At 42.2% G+C, this 18,688-nt stretch overlaps 7 protein-coding genes across 7 annotated transcripts; 4 read left to right on the top strand and 3 right to left on the bottom strand.

Moving 5' to 3' along the window:
- Nucleotides 1-3,109, bottom strand: K441DRAFT_212865 (uncharacterized protein). The gene is made up of 3 exons (XM_067640545.1): nucleotides 2,878-3,109; nucleotides 575-2,825; nucleotides 1-528 (listed from the first exon to the last, which is right to left on the bottom strand). The coding sequence occupies exons 1-3, from the start codon at nucleotides 3,008-3,010 to the stop codon at nucleotides 90-92; spliced, it is 2,823 nt and encodes a 940-aa protein (XP_067508845.1). The 5' UTR covers nucleotides 3,011-3,109; the 3' UTR covers nucleotides 1-89.
- Nucleotides 3,110-3,389: 280 nt separating this feature from the next.
- Nucleotides 3,390-4,875, top strand: K441DRAFT_692911 (uncharacterized protein; the record flags this gene model as incomplete). The annotated part of the gene is made up of 4 exons (XM_067652603.1): nucleotides 3,390-3,927; nucleotides 3,980-4,154; nucleotides 4,201-4,454; nucleotides 4,613-4,875. 4 exons carry the CDS (start codon nucleotides 3,390-3,392, stop codon nucleotides 4,873-4,875), a joined length of 1,230 nt encoding a protein of 409 aa, XP_067508844.1.
- A 257-nt stretch (nucleotides 4,876-5,132) lies between these two features.
- K441DRAFT_692910 (histone-fold-containing protein) lies at nucleotides 5,133-6,184 on the bottom strand. The gene is made up of 4 exons (XM_067652602.1): nucleotides 5,883-6,184; nucleotides 5,708-5,779; nucleotides 5,565-5,652; nucleotides 5,133-5,503 (listed from the first exon to the last, which is right to left on the bottom strand). Exons 1-4 carry the CDS (start codon nucleotides 6,046-6,048, stop codon nucleotides 5,413-5,415), a joined length of 417 nt encoding a protein of 138 aa, XP_067508843.1. The 5' UTR covers nucleotides 6,049-6,184; the 3' UTR covers nucleotides 5,133-5,412.
- A 316-nt stretch (nucleotides 6,185-6,500) lies between these two features.
- K441DRAFT_539773 (histone-fold-containing protein) lies at nucleotides 6,501-7,127 on the top strand (the record flags this gene model as incomplete). The annotated part of the gene is made up of 4 exons (XM_067642570.1): nucleotides 6,501-6,556; nucleotides 6,675-6,763; nucleotides 6,817-7,020; nucleotides 7,072-7,127. 4 exons carry the CDS (start codon nucleotides 6,501-6,503, stop codon nucleotides 7,125-7,127), a joined length of 405 nt encoding a protein of 134 aa, XP_067508842.1.
- A 549-nt stretch (nucleotides 7,128-7,676) lies between these two features.
- On the bottom strand, nucleotides 7,677-8,548 carry K441DRAFT_652813 (uncharacterized protein). The gene is made up of 5 exons (XM_067647426.1): nucleotides 8,342-8,548; nucleotides 8,155-8,287; nucleotides 8,022-8,100; nucleotides 7,928-7,969; nucleotides 7,677-7,881 (listed from the first exon to the last, which is right to left on the bottom strand). The coding sequence occupies exons 1-5, from the start codon at nucleotides 8,362-8,364 to the stop codon at nucleotides 7,859-7,861; spliced, it is 300 nt and encodes a 99-aa protein (XP_067508841.1). The 5' UTR covers nucleotides 8,365-8,548; the 3' UTR covers nucleotides 7,677-7,858.
- A 132-nt stretch (nucleotides 8,549-8,680) lies between these two features.
- Nucleotides 8,681-10,988, top strand: K441DRAFT_652812 (dihydrolipoamide succinyltransferase). Its single transcript, XM_067647425.1, has 11 exons — nucleotides 8,681-8,940; nucleotides 9,003-9,061; nucleotides 9,118-9,189; nucleotides 9,265-9,320; nucleotides 9,374-9,742; nucleotides 9,794-10,186; nucleotides 10,233-10,292; nucleotides 10,339-10,393; nucleotides 10,444-10,511; nucleotides 10,566-10,637; nucleotides 10,688-10,988. The coding sequence occupies exons 1-11, from the start codon at nucleotides 8,765-8,767 to the stop codon at nucleotides 10,730-10,732; spliced, it is 1,425 nt and encodes a 474-aa protein (XP_067508840.1). The 5' UTR covers nucleotides 8,681-8,764; the 3' UTR covers nucleotides 10,733-10,988.
- A 4,475-nt stretch (nucleotides 10,989-15,463) lies between these two features.
- On the top strand, nucleotides 15,464-15,781 carry K441DRAFT_729742 (uncharacterized protein; the record flags this gene model as incomplete). Its single annotated transcript, XM_067654204.1, has 1 exon — nucleotides 15,464-15,781. A coding segment is annotated over one exon (318 nt), but the record flags the coding sequence as incomplete, so codon positions are not given.
- Nucleotides 15,782-18,688: the final 2,907 nt, after the last annotated feature.

Here is an 18,688-nt window from a genome sequence, read left to right as displayed (position 1 = left end):
ATTTTTACCGCAGGGACGGGTAATCGTCAATCATTCGATGCTCAGATGGCTAGATTCGGAATCAAAACTAAGCGAGGGTTCCGAAGAACCTACTTTAAACCGGCCTTGCCGGTCTTGACAGTATGTGCAATAGGCTGGAGGATGCCCTTGTTATTCAAGGCACCAAGAGCAGTACCACTGCTCCAACCCATCTTCTCCAACATGGCTCGACCGCGGTTATCGGCACCGATTTCTGGTGCACTTGCTCCGACGACCTCGCCGTCTCTGTAGGAAACAACAGGTTTGCTGAAGCCTTTGGCGTTTTTCCTGAGTTTGTGCCCAGCCCCAGTGCCTGGACCATTACGAAAGGCTTTGTTGTGCAAGGTGCTTTCGAAGCGATTTTCATCAAATGTACGAGTGCGCGTCGTCTTCGAAAGGTTCGTAAAACGGCTATTGCCGCTTCCGACAGACTTTGAAGTCAACCCCAAAGCGTTAGAAAATCGATGTACGAAGGCGCGCTCATGGGCTTCCATTGGTGGTAGGGCAAGACTGATGAATTAGCAGAGATACTTGAGTGAAAACATGGCTGTTTTACCTGGTATGCTCCGATATCAAGAATTCCTTGATTTCGTTCTGGATCTCGGACATGGTAAACCCATCCTTATATTTGATACTAAGGTCAGCCTTGAACTTGTTCTTCTTGCCCAAAAGACCCTCGTCTCTTAGCTGCTCCCGCTCTTGCTTCTTGAGACGCTTCTTCTTGCGATCTGTTTCCCAAACAGTTCGCAGATGCGTTTCTATCCCCGAATCAGACAGTTCGACAGGCAAGACTCCCTGGCGACCCTTGGGTTTTTTCTTTAGGCTCGGTCGCTCAGTATCCATGATATCAAATCCATTATACGGGTCTTGTTCGAGGGCTTCAGCCATGAGTAATGCAGAAGGGAAATTAGCCCGAGTTTTTTTGTTTCGCTGACGAGCCCGCTCTCGTTTGGAAGGATCTAATGCCGGGCTATGCATGATATTGGTGGCTGTTTCCTCAAACACTTCGAAACCATCTTCCTCGTCAAAAAGCAAAATTTCCTCTGAGCCTAGGCCAAGCTCTTCTTGTTTTGCTAGGCGCCGTGCAATTTGTTCATCCGTCATCCGCTCAAGCCTTCTAGCCATAATATCTTTTTCATCTTGGAAGTCGTCATCCACGTCGTCAACATTTTCTTCGGTGGAATCGCTATCACTATCTTCAAAAATGTTACCGTCTTCATCATCAAAGTTATTACTATCACTGCTTTGGATGGCATTCTGGAGTAGCTTTTCTTCGAAAACCCTAATAAGCTCAAGATCACCTCGTGTTGTTAGGAATGTGTCTGGAAGCCATCTTGCGTCATCTGCATGTGAGCCTTCGTACACAACAAGGTATTGGGGGCCACGCTTTCTTTGTCTCTTCGCCAAAATACGCTCAATGGAATCCATGACATCAGAAGACGTGCTCATGTTATTGAAATCATTCGGCATGACAGAGTTCCATTCGCCTCCGCCAGTGTAGTCTTTTTTCTCTTGGCTACTTGGCGTATAGTTCGAATGATTGGCTGTATCAGAGGATGGAACGTTAGGTGACCAATCATTTCCATCATCAAGTGACAGGTCGCGTCTTCCAAAGGAAGATTGAGCCAACACTGGGCCAAGTTCACCCGCCTCAAATTGCTCCTTAACATTTTCCATGTAATCGTGCACAGCCTCATCTTGTTCGTCTTGTTTGATTCCCCGCCTTTGTCGGTTCTTTCGAGGCCTTGACTCACATGGGAGGGCTTCTGGCGGTGTCCATCCAACACCAGGTTTACTGCGATGTACCCAAGGGGTTGTGCCAATCTCCCAAGGCGATCTGCCTGCTAGCCTTTTGCTCATAAAGGTTGACAAGACATCTTCCGAGCCCTCACTCTGACTAGCCTCGCTTTTGCTACCAATTGCAGTGTGTAATTGCAACCAAGTTTGTGAGGGGGGATCGTCTGAGACAAGTGTCGGAACAGTGTTGGCAATTCTCGTTCCCGATGCGTCATTCATTGAAGCTTTTGGCTGGCTTAGAGGTTGGTAATTTAATGGTTGAATTCGTGGAGGCTTTTGGCTTTTGGCCTTTTTATTCAGTGAAGATTCGTCTCTTCCTGAGTTAATTGGTGTTGTTGTTTCGGATACGCTTTGTACGGCCAAGTTGATATCCCTTTGTGACGGAGGTACAGAAGAAAAAGGCTTTTCCATGGCATCTTCATCACTCTTTATTGTCTCATAATTTTCTGCCTGACCGCTATTCTTAGTTAAGCGTCGAGATGATTTCTGCTGCTTCGACGCCGAGAGTGAATCACATCTAGATTGAGGGCCTTTCCTACCCTTGAAAAGGATTACCTCTTCACTTGAGTCAGACGAAGTGGGTGAGGCGCTTCGTACTTTTGGAGGAGGAAGCCTAGTCTGGATTGTCTGGGTGCCAGTGGTGTCGACTAAAAAAATTGGTGCAGGAGTTACGACGACCTGTGGATTATGCTCCACAAACTTATTTCCGAGAGGAATTCTCACATCATTTTCAGAATTTGGGGTGGATGCAGAGGACGAAGATGAAGAGTTCTCGCCGTCAGATTGGATGCTCATCAGAGCCATTGCATCAAGATTATCAGAAGCTTTTTTGTCCTCGGACCCCTTTAAATCGTTTCCTGCAGGCTTGGGGTCATCTCCATGTAGAGTTCCTGCACTAATGAAGTTGATCTGCTTGTGACGTAGCTTTAAATCGGATGACCAGAACGAGTGGTGGCGTTCAGTGTTTCTAGCTTCGTCACGCAGCGAGAAAATTGGTGCGCGACTGGATCCTGCTAGAAAGACTGAGCATCGATAATTGTTATGAGTAGAAGAGATACCAACCATCGTAGGAGTTTGAGGCATGAGTGCCGGAAGTACGAGAGCTATAGGCCGGGCGACCTCTGTGACGGTGTGGGGTAGAATTTGAAGGCCCTTTTCCTTTGGGAGTACCTCCACCCTTCTTGGATTTTGCCATATGCACGGGTAGTTTCTGCAGTAATTTGGGTCGAAGAAATGTACAGTGAAGGCGGTGGGTGAGGCGTGTTCAAAAGATAGAGGGAATGTTCAGTTGAAGGCGCCAAGATTTTCGAACCGCAGTTCCATGCTTGCCCCGCCACTGACAAGGCAGCATGCCCGCAGAGCTCAGCCCTGTCACTCTCACTTGCAGCCATCCATACCACTACTTATCCCATATTACCTATTCGCAGAAACATCCTCGAGTATGCTTCGTTTCTAGTTACTATTTCGTACTTCCCTACCTCAGTTCCTCCGACCCATGCAAGCGTTGCGTGTACTGCGATCCTCCAGATTCCCTACTCTCTGTCACTTCCTAGCCATACTAGATATCTCAAACGATGAATAATGTAGAGCGAATGGGCAGGGCTATAGTGCAGAGGTTTTATGACCCTCCACCCGAGAATGGGGATGATTCACCAATATGGTGCCTTGGTAATCGCTATGAATCGAAACCTGCGATCAACGGCTACAGTCCATACCAAGCTCAAAACACACCAGACACCTCTTCTACAACGCAAATCTCGCATGTAACAACGGCCGAGGAAGACAATTGGATCCAGGCAAGCTGTGAAGTTCCTGCCGAGCAACAAGGTTATCCGAAATATGTGGGAGATCCGTTGATAGCGAAAATATATGGTGGATGGCCAAGGCCTTTTTTGGATGACTTTGAGTCCCGAATATGGATGACATATCGTAAGGACTTTCCCCCCATGCCAAAGTCGCAAGATCCGAAGGCTGCTTCAGCCATGAGCTTCCGTGTCCGACTACAAACGCTGAACCAGACTGGATTTACCTCTGACACGGGGTTTGGATGCATGATACGATCAGGGCAGTGTATACTTGCAAACGCTTTAGCCAGCCTCAAGCTTGGAAGAGGTAGGACAGAGCATTATTATTTGGATTTAGGTATCGTTCTAATATATCGTAGCATGGAGAAGAGGAAACCGTAGCACAGAAATAGAGGAACGCCGTATATTATCTTTATTCGCTGATGACCCCAAGGCGCCTTTCTCAATACACAAATTTGTACAGTATGGAGCATCAGCCTGTGGCAAGTATCCCGGAGAGTGGTTTGGACCTTCTGCCACTGCTAGATGTATAGAGTAAGCTTATTCCCTTCTACACTATAACGCGTCTCACAAGTACTAGAGAGCTAGTGAATGGCTATGAATTAGCTGGCCTTCGAGTTTATATCACAGGTGATGGCTCAGACGTTTACGAAGATAGCTTCTTTAAAACCGCCAAAGCTGCTGACGGCAACTTCGGACCAACATTGATACTTGTTGGTACTCGATTAGGCATCGACAAGATTACACCAGTCTATTGGGATTCCCTCAAAGCATCATTACAGATGCCACAGTCTGTTGGAATTGCCGGGTATACTCATCTATTCGACTCTGGAGGTAAATTATAAGCTAATTCATCTCTTCAAGTGGCCGCCCTTCTGCCTCTCACTATTTCGTTGGCACACAAGGCAACTACTTCTTCTATCTGGATCCCCACGAAACACGCCCTTTCCTCCCCCTCCATTCTGATCCTGTGTCCTATACTCAAGATGAAGTTGACTCATGCCACACGCGGCGGCTGCGCCGCATAGACGTCAAAGAAATGGACCCGTCCATGCTTATTGCTTTCCTTATTCGCGACCAGACTGACTGGGAAGAGTGGAGGAAAGAGGTTTCGTCTGTGCAAAGTAAGGCAGTTATCCATATTGCTAAATCGGAACGTGTACTACATCAGGGGGCGGAGAGGGAGGAAGCGATAGACGAGGTAGAGTCATTTGACGAAAATGAGGATGACGATGATGAGGGGATGCTGCAGTGAACGATTAGTTTTTACGATGGCAATCTGGGTTCTTTTTTATTATTTTAAAAACATGAGAATTCGAGATTTGGAGTTAAAGCTAAGGGCACAGAGTTCTAGAGGTTTGAATACGCGTCTATCAACGCCATACTGTTCGAAGTTATTGCAGAATCAACAAGCTTCGAATCTTTTCTATGACTACAAGCGGTTGCTAACACCTTGTTCCGGAAGCATTCTCACGAATATGGATGGTCAAACTGTAGCTATTTATCTCGCATAAATAATACACGCCTCAAGTTTCGAAATGAAAGGATTCGAATTCCTTTTCCGGCTACAGAGGTATAATATACAACCCCGATGTATTGGACCCCCCAGAAATTCAGACCGTAAGACGTATGGGCCCCGGAACACAAGCAAACCATCCCATGATCGCATTAAAAAGACCCATGAACACCATCACCCCTGGAAAAACCGCCTTATACTTAACCAAGCGACCTGGAATCGCGACAGCTAAGAAATCCCAACCCAAAGAATTCACTAAGCTACCTGTCAAACATTCTATTTCGTAGACGAGGAATACTTGGTCACGGCCTTGGTGCCCTCTGAGACCGCGTGCTTGGCAAGTTCACCGGGCAGAATCAACCTGACTCTATTTTAAATAGAAAATAGCATTAGCGATCGAAAGCGATCGAGTTTAGTAAGAAACTTACGAAGTCTGAATTTCCCGAGAGGAGATGGTAGATTTCTTGTTGTATGCAGCAAGTTTAGAGGCCTCGGTGGCGACGCGCTCGAAAATGTCTAGAAGAATAAGCCTAGATTCAGTACACAGGGGGCCGAACTAAATATTACATACCGTTGACAAATGAGTTTAGAATAGACATAGCACGGTTGGAGATACCAGTATCAGGATGGACCTGCTTAAGGACTGCATGAAACACGTATTAGTTTCAATGAAATGCGACCGATGATAGAATTCTAGAATTGGAGGTGACTGGATCGGAAAGGTAAATCGGGCTACAAAGTCTCACCTTTGTAGATGTAGCTGGAGTAGGTCTCCTTCCTCGACTTGGTGCGCTTCTTCTTCTCGCCAGAGGGAGCGGCGGTCTTCTTGCCAGCCTCCTTCTTCTCGGCAGGCGCCTTGCCAGCTGGGGCCTTGCCGCCAGTGGTGGGAGTCTTCTGTGCTTTGGGAGGCATTTTTGGTGGAAGTTAGATTTGTTTGGGGTTGGAAAAAGCGATTAAGCTGAAGCGCAAAAGCTTTGCGAGATGAAGGTTGAGTTAGATGGATGGATTGAACTAGAAGTTGAGCCTGGTTGTGGGTGTCGAGAGATGAAGGAAGAAAGAATATCGACGGCGGGGGACGCGCTACTTATGGGGTGCGCGATCAATTGTTGTTGATCCGGCTGCCGGTGATTCGCTTAGCGACGTGCGCGCAGGAAGAGGCACCGCGATCCGCGCTAACGAGCGAGTTGATCTCGCTGCCACAGCAGAGCGAGCCGACGACCTTATAAACTGCCCGCCCCCCACTGCCTCCTCCCTCCTCATCGACTTCCATCCACGACATCCACAACGCGACTCTATCCATCAACTCCACCTCGCTCAACAATCCATTTAGAACCAACCTGTTCAAACCCAAAAGATCAATCAAAATGACTGGAGGCAAATCCGGAGGCAAGGCCAGTGGCAGCAAGTCTAGCGCCCAATCGTGAGTTTCCATCTATTTGACTTTTTCTCATCGGCGCCTCACTATGTATTTTTCTCTCTGATTTCAACGCGTCTTTTTTCTGTTCAATTGCGCTACGTAAGCTAACATCAGCCTTCAGCCGTTCATCCAAGGCTGGTCTCGCGTTCCCAGTTGGTCGCGTTCATCGTTTGTTGAGGAAAGGCAACTATGCCCAGCGTGTCGGTGCTGGTGAGTCATTTGAATTCTGATTTCAAACCATACTCGTTTCTAAACCACATTAGGTGCACCGGTTTATCTCGCTGCAGTCCTTGAGTATCTAGCTGCTGAGATCCTCGAGTTGGCCGGTAACGCTGCTCGTGATAACAAGAAGACACGTATCATTCCCCGTCATCTCCAGCTAGCAATTCGAAACGACGAGGAATTGAACAAGCTTCTTGGTCACGTTACCATCGCCCAGGGTGGTGTTCTGCCTAACATTCATCAAAGTATGTTTCCAAAACCACATTAAATGGATTCCGCTAATTGGTTTCTCAAAGATCTTCTTCCAAAGAAGACCGCTAAGGGTGGTAAGGGTCCCAGCCAAGAACTATAGGCGTTCTCTCTTCTTTCTGGCGTGGTGGCTTTCGGTGTCTACTTTTTCTGCAATGATAATGGGGTTTGGTCTGGGTCCTGGGTTCACGGCTTTTATTGCACAGGGGGTTTGCACTACTAGGGCTGTACATTACGTCCATGGCAATGGATGAAATTTTACGAGCTTGAATCACTTCATTAAACCAGAAAAACTTTGCGTTTGTGATTGATTTCACCTATCTTTAATTCTGGCTATACGCTATTTTAGACTGGTTTAAACGTAAGATGCGTCTTAGCCAATCAACGCACGTCCAATTGTATCCCCAAGAAATTGAGTATCACATGATATTCCGAGGACCCGTTTGTGAAGCATCGAGATAATTTAGAAAGGGCTTTCTTAATTGTGCTAGACGTACAAATGCGCGGCCTTCCTATTCGAAGTATTTGTTAAATAGTTTGGGGGAGGGGCGGCGACTGGACAAGTTCTACGCTTTACGCTAGAGCATAACGTGGCTTGGCAGCATATTGTAAAATGTAACGGCTTTAACTTCAAAAATGGTATCCCATCCTTGCCAGGAAGCATTTGTATTAGCCGTTCTAGCCACGACAGGTAGCACCTCACATCTACAATTCATTATATTAAGTCAAAACATATGTAAAGCAAAACTTCAGATCGCAGTCGACATCTCTCGTGTTCGTTGTATATACAAATCACCATCTTCCAATTATGCCCATATTATCAGAGTCAGATATTTACAAGGTCATATGAGGAGGAGCTATAACTGTTAGCGCACAATATTGCTCAAAAGAAAGCTTACTTACGATCGAGAATAGGGGCCGGTAGATTGCGCTCATACTTCGAGCCTGGAATTCATCAGTATTTCCTGGCACAGGGTGATACTGAATGCTATCGTACCTCCCGGGGCGGTAGGTGGGCGGTACGGATCAGGATGTTTCCATTTCTCTAACAAGTTCTCAGTTTCCTGTATCAGAATCTGCGGTGAAAAGGTCAGTGAAGCTTTAGCGGTGGACTGTTTCTACCTCCGTACTCGCTGCTGTCGGGGCTCCGTAACATGCTTGTTCGCTTCGAAGAGAGATCGAATGTACAGGGCTTGGCTTCTCCAGATATATCGATGGACAGCCCAGTCGAGGGAAAGCTTAAGGGAGCGTCGATAAAGGGAGCTAGGATGACTACATGTTAGCTTGGGAGTCTCAAGAGTGCAGCAACAGACTGACAGAACAGCTGCCTTGCTCGCCATTGCGGATAAGGCCTCAGCCTAAGGTTGCAATAATTCAATTCAATTCAAACGACTGTGTACAAAGAGTCCCTTGGTAAAAGTGACGTTCGTCGTGATGTGGTGGATGCTAGCTGTGGCTAGTGTTGACGGTGGTCGTCGATTCTGGCGAAGACGATTTGAGCCGTTTCCGGTTCAAAGGACCTCGCAGCTTTCGGGCAGGAAGGTAAAAGTTAAAGTGAACGATGTGGAGCGAGCTTTGGCGGCGGGCGGAGGTTTCGCCTATCGGGCCGACCTTTTAGCGTGGTCTGGCCGACCTGTACCCACGGCATCACCAAATCAAACCCTCAATCTGTTGGTCATAAATCTCTCAACTGCCTAATTCTTCCCTCCTAAGCTAGAACTACCTTCCCTTCTTTTCATTATGTCGGGGCAGCAATGTCTTCGTCGTGTTGCAACATCCTCACGTCCTATGCAGTCATATTCGCTATTGCGCGCCTCTTCATTCACAGCAGCCCGACTATCACAGCATAACTGTGCCCGGGGATACTCTGCTCTATCCAAGGCGACAGCATCTATGCTACTTAGCTCCTGGCCAAGGTTCGATTCGGCTTGGAGTTGAAGCCATTGTCCCATATTTCGGCACTGCTAACATCCAGCAGGAACACACAGCCAATAATACAACCTACGCACCTCAGCCTTACTCAACAACGTAATTATGGTTAGTATCTCTGTCTTCCAGGCCACCAAGCCTTCTAAACTGATGGTGAGTCCCAGCCGAAACGGTCATCAAGGTGCCTCAAATGGCAGAGTCGATCAATGAGGGAACATTGAAGCAATGGTCAAAACGTAAGCATAAACTATTGTAGCTCTTGCTTGACGTTACATTGTCTAGTAGGGTTGGATATCTAAGTACTATTGCAGAGGTCGGAGACTATGTGGTGCAAGATGAGGAAATCGTGACAATCGAGACTGATAAGGTACGGCCCCTAGCTCTTCGTTCCTAGATGAGAGTCTAATATGCTGATAACAGGTTGATTTTTCTGTCAACGCCCCAGAGGCAGGCACGCTCAAAGAGCTCTTGGTCAAGGAGGAAGATACAGTCACCGTTGGGCAGGACTTGGCAATATTGGAGCTTGGTGGTGAGCCTTTGGGCGGCAAGAAAGAAGAAGCGAAGGAAGAGTCAAAGGAACAGGAGACTTCTTCCCAGCCTGAAGGTGGCCAAGAACAGCCAAAACCACAGGAAGACAAGCCCCAACCCCCTAAAGAAGAATATCAGCCAGAATCCCCGAAACAGGAGTCAAAACCGCAGCCTCCCCCACAGAAGAAGCCAGAGGCGCCGAAAGAGGCTGAGCAACCGAAGAAGATCGAAGGAGCCGTTGGTAGTCGCGAGGAGCGGCGCGTAAGATGCAGTTTTGATTAATATCCTTGAGCTTATCTGACTTAGTAACAGGTCAAAATGAATCGCATGCGTCTACGTATCGCCGAGCGCCTTAAACAATCCCAAAACACTGCTGCGTCCTTGACGACGTTCAACGAAGTCGACATGTCTTCCCTTATGGAATTCCGTAAGCTCTATAAAGATGATATCTTAAAGAAAACAGGAGTGAAGCTCGGATTTATGAGCGCTTTCTCACGTGCTTGCGTCTTAGCTATGAAGGAAATCCCTGCGGTCAATGCATCCATTGAAGGCCCAAAGGGCGGAGACACCATTGTATACAGGGACTACGTTGATATCAGCGTTGCGGTTGCTACAGAAAAAGGTCTCGTCACCCCAGTCGTGCGGAACGCGGAATCTATGGATATGGTCGGCATTGAGAAAACGATTGCGGATCTGGGCAAGAAGGTTCGCACCGTGCGTCCCCGTTATGATAATATGCTAACATTGTTAGGCCCGTGATAGTAAACTCACAATTGAGGATATGGCTGGCGGAACATTCACTATTAGCAACGTAAGGCAAACCTCTACAATTTGAGCAGCTACCTAACATGCAACAGGGCGGCGTTTTTGGCTCATTGATGGGAACGCCAATTATTAATCTTCCCCAAACTGGTACGGAAAACCGTGATATGAATATGATGATTCCTGCTGACATACTATAGCTGTTCTTGGACTTCACGCTATCAAGCAGAAGCCTGTCGCTGTTGACGGAAAAGTTGAGATTAGACCCGTAAGACACGCCTAGTCAAAGTTTAATAAACGTTGCTCCCTAACTGCAAGATAGATGATGTATCTCGCCCTCACTTATGACCACCGCCTACTAGATGGCAGAGAAGCTGTGACCTTCTTGGTAAAGGTACTAAAACAACCTTTATACTTCTGCACTGTAGCTGACTATGTATTTAGGTTAAGGAGTACATCGAGGACCCACGCAGAATGCTACTCGGCTAAATCTTTTGTGATTCTATACTGAAAAAGTCACATCTCTCTCATACTTTATATTATATGTTCTATGCTTATACACTGCCAATGGCTTCTTGGCCGCATCCGATTGCTAGAGTTTAACGTTTATGTAAAATATACTAGTTCAATTGTTGATTATAAGACCATAAATTGAATACTTATAGCTTTTATGGAGCAAGGTAATATATAGCTATTACAATAAATAGCCACACGCTTTAACTGTTTAATTGCAACTATAAAGGACATATTATATATATATATATATTTTTTTTATATCCGTTGTATTATACTACGTACAATACTGCGCATGCAGCCTCTAGGCTATGGCGCTATAGTTCTATATACATGAATCCTTCCTAGCAGCTTAACATGTACTAGTAGCTAAGTGGACACTCTGGCCCGTTTTAAATACTAGGGGGAGCTCCTAGCCTATTGGTGTTTTGTCCTGATATCTTCCTGCTTACTATGGTCTAGTTTATGCCAAGAAAATCGCACTAAGGAAAATCCTGGCTCTTTTATCTATTTCTGCCGTATTCTGCCGTTCCTAGAGTAGAAAAAGCGCTCTAAAAGAAAGATTTTTATTAAATAGTTTTGCACTTAAGAATAAGAGGCGTTACAATAGCTTGCTAGCTTGGAAGCAGCTACCAATTACCCCTAAAGCGACTTTTTTATTCTGTACCCTATCTCTTCTCCTTGCTAAAGAAATGGGTAGGGAATTTAGTAATTAATAGGTACTCTCCCCAAAAATAAACCTACTAAATGGTATTTTTTTATAAGGGCGAACCTCGTTACGTAAACCCACTCCCATAGGAAAATTTTCACGAAGTTGTCTTGTATAGGGTATAAACACCATTCGCCTATACACCCTTAGATTTAACGTGCTAAAGTAACACGGGCCGGCCCCTCCCCTCCCCTACTATAAGCACACCCTATCTGCGCATCTGCGGTACGCCTATAGTGCGGTATTGTATGGTATGTTGTGGCGGTGGTGGCGGTTGTGGTAGAGGTCGTCTGCAGCGCGATGGCTGTAGATAGGTTGTGGAGGTCGTCTGCAGCGCGATGGCTATAGACAGGTTGTGGAGGTCGTCTGCAGCGCGATGGCTGTAGACAGGTTGTGGAGGTCGTCTGCAGCGCGATGGCTGTAGAACAGGTTGTGGAGGTCGTCTGCAGCGCGATGGCTGTAGGCAGGTTGTGGATAGGTCGTCTGCAGCGTGATGGCTGTAGACAAGGTTGTGGAGGTCCGTCTGCAGCGCGATGGCTGTAGACAGGTTGTGGAGAGGTCGTCTGCAGCGGTAATGGCCGTAGACAGGTTGTGGAGAGGTCGTCTGCAGCGCGATGCCGTAGACAGGTTGGAGAGGGGTCGTCTGCAGCGTGATGGCTGTAGACTAGTTGTGGTGGAGGTCGTCTGCAGCGTGATGGCTGCAGACTGGTTGTGGTAGAAGGTTGCGTCCGGTGACGTGTCCTCAGGGCTATATAGCCTGCGGCGCCATAGCGACGACGACGGAGGAGCGAGGGGAGACGACGACGGAGGAGCGAAGGGGGAGACGACGACGGAGGAGCGAAGGGGGAGACGACGACGGAGGAGCGAAGGGGGAGACGACGACGGAGGAGCGAAGGGGGAGACGACGACGACATATTATTAATTAGTGTAGGTTATTTAACATATTATAAAGACAAAGAGTAAGACTAAATATTATGTCAATGATTTACCTCAGCGAGCTCAGACGTGATTTTTTAGCTAGCGTCGGAATAACCTACGCCGTCTTCTGAATTGCAAAATCACGTCTGAGGGCGTTTGGCGAGTTTTGTTAAAATCCTAAACAAAATCTACAAAATGGAGATTGCGGATTTCTAATTTATTTATTTACATAACGCGTTATTATTACTAAAAGTTTATACATTATTTTTAAGACTTAGGGCTTCTAAATGGTATAAATTTTATAATACAACTATTGCTTAGTCCTAACATTAATTTCGTCAAAGTTAAAAAACGCGTTGTTAAAAACCTAAGAATGTATTTATCTTATTGAATAGTCTGCTGATATTAATAAAACTATATAGATATGTAGATATCTACTACTTAAAGCTATTACAACACCTAGTAGGTGTTATAGTTAGGCCCTTCCTTAAAAACTGTCAATGATGATCTCTGATGTTGCTTATGTAAGCATTACATAAGAACACCCTGGAAGAACCCTACGGCTTTACGCGGTGTATTAGATGGTATCAGCTAGTGTATTAGCTAGTGTATTAGATGGTATCAGCTAGTGTATCAGCTAGTGTATCAGGTAACGTATCACCTAGTGTGTTAGGTAACGTATCACCTAGTGTATTAGGTAACGTATTACCTAGTGTGTTAGGTAACGTATTACCTAGCGTATTAGGTAACGTATTAGAATACGAGGCGGAACGTAGGTGTTCTGGAACTAGGGTCTTCTAGGTATATAGAGACTCGATCCTCCGCAGATAGACATTATTAATTGCATTAAGTTCATCCACTTCACTTACTTCACTACATCGTTTACCCTGTTGTCCTCCGACCTCCGCTTATGCAAATTAACAGGTTATGAGCCTGGCTGCTCTAACCTCAACTAAATCTCGATTAATTTTCGACTAAAACTCTAAAATCTGACCTCGACCAAATATTAATTAATTGTTGACCAATTTTTTGATTAAATCTAAACTATATCTTGAGTCAATTTTATCTCTATTTCACTATCACTTGAATTTCATTCTAGTTAAATCTTAATCAAATCTTGATCGAATCTTAAGTATATTATTTAGTTTATCTATTCTTTTGATTGTATCTATTTGTTCAAATCCTATTATTCGATTTTATTTATCCAAATCCTATTATTTTGATTTTGTTTAAATCCTATTATTTAATTCTATTTATCTATTTGTAGATAAAATGTTAGATAAAATCTTAATTGAAAAGCTTATTGGCCAATCCAACTATGAAGTCTGGAGCCTTTAGGTCCAATCACTTCTCATAAAAGGATCGCTTAGTGATGCTATAGAAGAAGGAGTTACCCTAAAAGGGGAAAATGACTAAAAAGCCTTAGCCAATATAAGGCTGATAATTGAGGATGGACCTCTCTTGTAAATACGGTATTCCAAAACAGCTCTGGAAGCATGGAAACTATTGAAAAATCTCTATAGCCTAAAAGGGTTTAGCTTGGAATTCTTAATCTATAAAGAGCTTTTTGAGACTACCTTATCTAAATACTCTTCTATAGAGGAGTATTTGAATAAAGTAAAGTAACTTACCAACCAATTAAAAGCTAAAGGCAAAAACCTTCACCGCACATGCAACCTTACCAAAAGGTAGCGCCACACTCTAAAACTTACGCATACCCATCTTACCATCAAAAACAATTGATTTTCAAGACCTAATTCCTACCGCCTAGCGAGCTCAGAGGTGGATTTATTTGTCATTTTACCCCCTTATTCCCAATAGAAAATTTTCTCTAGGGGGTGGTCCTAGGCTTATAAGCGAGGCACGGACAGGAACACCAAAACCACTACTACTACCCACCAATACCAATACCAATAGGGGCTAGTCTTTCTACTCCCTTTTAGCCTAATCTCCCCAAAAATCTTCTAGTAGGATTAGTAAGGAGAAGAAGGTATAAGGGTAGAAAAAAAAAAAACTAGGAAAACCCCCCTATAAGATGCCAAAGTCTAAATAGGCATAAAAAAAAAAACCTCCTATAGAAAATAAAGTGATAATGAGTCTACGACTACATTCACTTTTTCTGCCCCTTCTCCCTTCTCCTGGCCTATTTGGGACAGGAGAAAAAAGAGGACATCCTCAGTCTTCTACTGAAAAAGAAAACCAAAAACCTGCAAAAAAAGACAACAAAATTAATGACTTTTACGGCTGGTTATTACCTAGTATATTCTTTCCCTCCCCTTTCCCCTAAACAACACCTACAAAAGGCCCTAGAAAGGCCTAATACAGGCCTATAAAGGCTAGAAGAAGAAGAAAAAGAAGAAGAAAAAGAACAAGTCAAACAGCTAGAGGACTATACACGAGTAAATTCTAGCAGGAGAAAATCCCTTAATAAAAGGAAAAGAAAAGGCAAAAGATATCCTACAAGGATTAGTCGAAGAAGTAAGAGCTCTCCGTAAGGAGGTAGCTCCTACTAAGGAAACCTACGCAGAGAGACTAAAGAAGAACCCTCCCTTTCCTCGCCCCCTGCCCCTCCTTACCAACACTATCTCCTACCCCCTTCTACTTCTACTAGAAGTAAGAAAAAAGCAGCTACAAGAAAGGAAGCTAGTCCTTATTACAGACCAAAAGGACCAACCTCTAGATACCTTCTCTATACGCGAAACAAAAGTTAAATCAACTATTTGCATCAAAACTGCAAGTAGAAAAACTGTTTTAGTATCCATAGCTAAACTAAAGGAAAACAAAATATTCTCTTAACAACTACGGAAGAGTATAATGCGGATTTCTAGTTAAATACAAAGGAAATCTGGCATAATTGCTTTACTTTTTAAGAGAACAAAAAACTAGAACCATGGGTTCAAATTATAGCCCAGGGGTTCCTACCCTAACCTTTCCTAGGAGAAGGAGGCTCTAAGCTTCTAAAAGAAGAAATTGAGACCTTTAATCCTATAAGGATACAAGAGACTACCTAGATGGATCTCATCTAGTGTAAAAAGACACGATCCACAGACCAGATTCGGCTCTATTAGTTTTTACTATAGAAAAACGAAGAAAAAGACAAGAAATCCTTAAGCAAAAAGAGATATCAATTGCAGGTACAGCTACTTAAGGTAGTAAAATACCTCGAAGTCTCTCCTACTACGCAGTGTACGAGCTGCCAAAAATTTGGCCATATAGGAGACAGGTGCTCTACTAGGGCCTGTAGATACTGTGCGGCTGCACATTTATCTAAAGACCATTCCTGTTCTACCTGTATAATAACAGGCAAGCCTTGCCAGCATACTACCCCTCTTTGCATTAATTGTAAAGAAAAACACTTTGCTAATAGTAAAGACTGCGAGACTCTTAAAGCTGCTTAAACTAGTACGCGAAGAAGATTCTATGGAAGAATAAAAACAGATAGGATTCTAGAAGGGAGGCAACTCCTACTAGGCTCTTAAAATGATATTAGAGAGCAAAAGGACAGAAATAAATTGCAAAAAGGACAGGGACAGGGGTTAGGATTTCTTATAGTTTTTCTTACCATTTTCTCATTCCCTAGTAGTTGTAGTATCTTAGTATTTTACTAGGAAACTATAAACTCCTAATTTAGGGGTTTATAAACTACTAGGACATAGCTACTAGTATATATTAAGCTGCCTAGAAAGGATTTATGTATATAGAACTATAGCGCCCATAGCCTAGAGGCTGCATGCGCAGTATTGTACGTAGTATAATACAACGGACCTAAAAAAAAAAAAAAAAAAAAAAAAAAGCTAAAGGCATAGAATTGCTAAATTAGGTGATTATTGCTTGGGTTTTAAATAACCTAACTAGTCCTTATAAGGGATTTGTTATAATGGTTACCCAATCTTATAGAACTAATTCTAGTACCATTAACTTAGAAAACCTGTTTTTTAACTTGCTGGACGAATCTAGAAGACAGGTATCTAAAGATCAGGAAATAGCCTTGGTTATAGGGTTTAGATGATGACCTAGGACTAATTAGACAAATTAAATACATAAAAACAAGTACTGTAAGAAGTGTAGAACAACTATGTATTCTATAAAGGACTGTTTCTATCTATTTCCTAAAAAGGCCCTAAAAGGCTTCAAAACTAAGCACTAATATGAGCCAAAACCTTAAGAAGCTCTCGTGTCTATAAATACTAGTGATAACTATCCTAGTAATATAGAAGAAGACGATTTTGAAATCGATCTTGATTTGATAGATACCAATTAGGTACTTATTACTAATAAAAAACCCTAACTAAATTAAAAAGGAGCTAATTTTGTATTAGACTTAGGAGCTACTAAGCATCTAATGACTAAAAAGGAATACTTTATAAGCTATAAAGATTCCTATGGGAAAATTGTTTGGGGAACCGATGTATTAATTGATTATATTAGAATCGGAAATGTTGAATTGGTAAATAAAGGAAACAAAATTGTACTAGAAAATTGTAGATATGCACCCAATTTTTAATATAATCTTATCTCTGTTAGTAAGCTAGATTAGCTTAGCTATGAAATTATAGTTAAGGGCGGTTAAGCCCATATTTACAAAAATAAATAACTACTTATCTTAGCTATGGGAAGAAACTCCCTGTACTATATAGATATAGTATAAAATAATCTGCCTAGTGAAAAGACTAAAAAAGTTAAAAGTAAGTAAATAAAATTAATTGAGCTAATAAATAAAATTAATTTGCTTAAACAAATAAATAAAATTAATTTACTTGAATAAGCAAATTAAATTAAACTTTGGCACTAAAGAATGGGCTATATAAATCCTATTTTACTATAAAAGACTCTAGGTCTTTAGTTAAATATTCTATTTAATAAATGCGAAATTTGTATAGAATTAAAGCTGATAAGTTAGCGAAATAAAGAAATTATACTAAAAGCAAAAGTTTACCTAGAAAAGGTAGTAACTGACTTATGTGGACTAATATCCCCTGAAACTATAAATGGTGAAAGATATATCATTTTCTTCCTAGATTCAGCTACTAGATATTTAGAATTTAAATTACTAAAATCTAAATTAGAAGCCTATAAAGCTTTTATAGAATTTAAAAATCGGGCTGAAAATCTATTAAAAAGGAAAATATAATACCTGAAATTAGATTAGGGGGGTGAATTTATAAATAAAAGGTTTAAAGGAGCCTGCTTTATATATGGTATTGTTTAGTAATATTCGGCTGCTTATACCCATGAATAAAATGGGTTGATAGAACGAATAAATAGAATAATACTAGAAAAGGTACGCTGTATTTTATTCACTGTAAAACTACTAAAGAACCTTTAGGGGGAAGCAGTAAGTATAGTAGTTTACCTATATAATAGGACTCTATATAGTCAATTGCAATTTAAAACGCCTTATGAAGCACTTTATAATACAAAACCAGATATTACAAATATTAAAGTATTTGGATTAGTTGCGTATTATAAAAATAAAGCTAAAGGACTTAAAAAACTAGAGCCTAGAGCTAAAAAGGCGATATTACTTGGATTTAGAAGTAATCTTTACAGATTATATAATATAGATTTAAAAAGGCTTACTTGGGCTAGAGATGTTAAAATACTGGAAAACCAGTTTTATAATTTTAATACTAGCAAAGAAGCCGACCTAGAAGTTAATAAAGAAAGTCTGTTTGATTTAAATGATGAACAGATAAATAAACAAAATTAAGCTATTAAACAAAATTAAGCTATTGAACAAAATTAATCTGTTGAATAAAATTAATCTATTAGATAAAATTAACCTGTTAGACAAAATTAAACCAAATAAAATTAAATATTAAGGATAAATTAATCCAGTGAATTAGAGGATAATAATATAGACGAACTAGCTCTCCTAGGAACCAATTAAAATAAACTAAAGTCCTATAGAGAAGCTATAAAATCGCATGATTGGCTAAATTGGTAAACAGCGATGGGTGTAGAAATTAATTAACTTAAAAAACAAAAGACCTGGAATATTGTTAATCTACCACCCAATAGAAAGGCTCTAAAAACTTAATAGGTGTATAAGATTAAAATAGATTAAAATAACTAAATAATCAAATATAAAGCCAGATGGGTAGTAAAAGGCTTTAGTTAGTAATATGGTATAGATTATAAAGAAACCTTTATAAATACTTACCGCCCAGAAGTGTATAAAATGCTACTATATTTAGCAGCTTACCATAATTGGGAAATAGTATAATAGGACTTTAAAAATGCGTTTACGCATGCTAATATAGATAAGGAGCTATATATAGAATAACCAGAAGGTGTTACTATAA

The sequence above is a fragment of the Cenococcum geophilum genome (assembly GCF_001692895.1).
Source record: "Cenococcum geophilum 1.58 unplaced genomic scaffold K441scaffold_4, whole genome shotgun sequence".
Lineage (NCBI taxonomy): Eukaryota > Fungi > Ascomycota > Dothideomycetes > Gloniales > Gloniaceae > Cenococcum > Cenococcum geophilum.
Note: the sequence above shows the minus strand (reverse complement) of the source record. Positions and strands in the feature narration are given on the sequence as shown.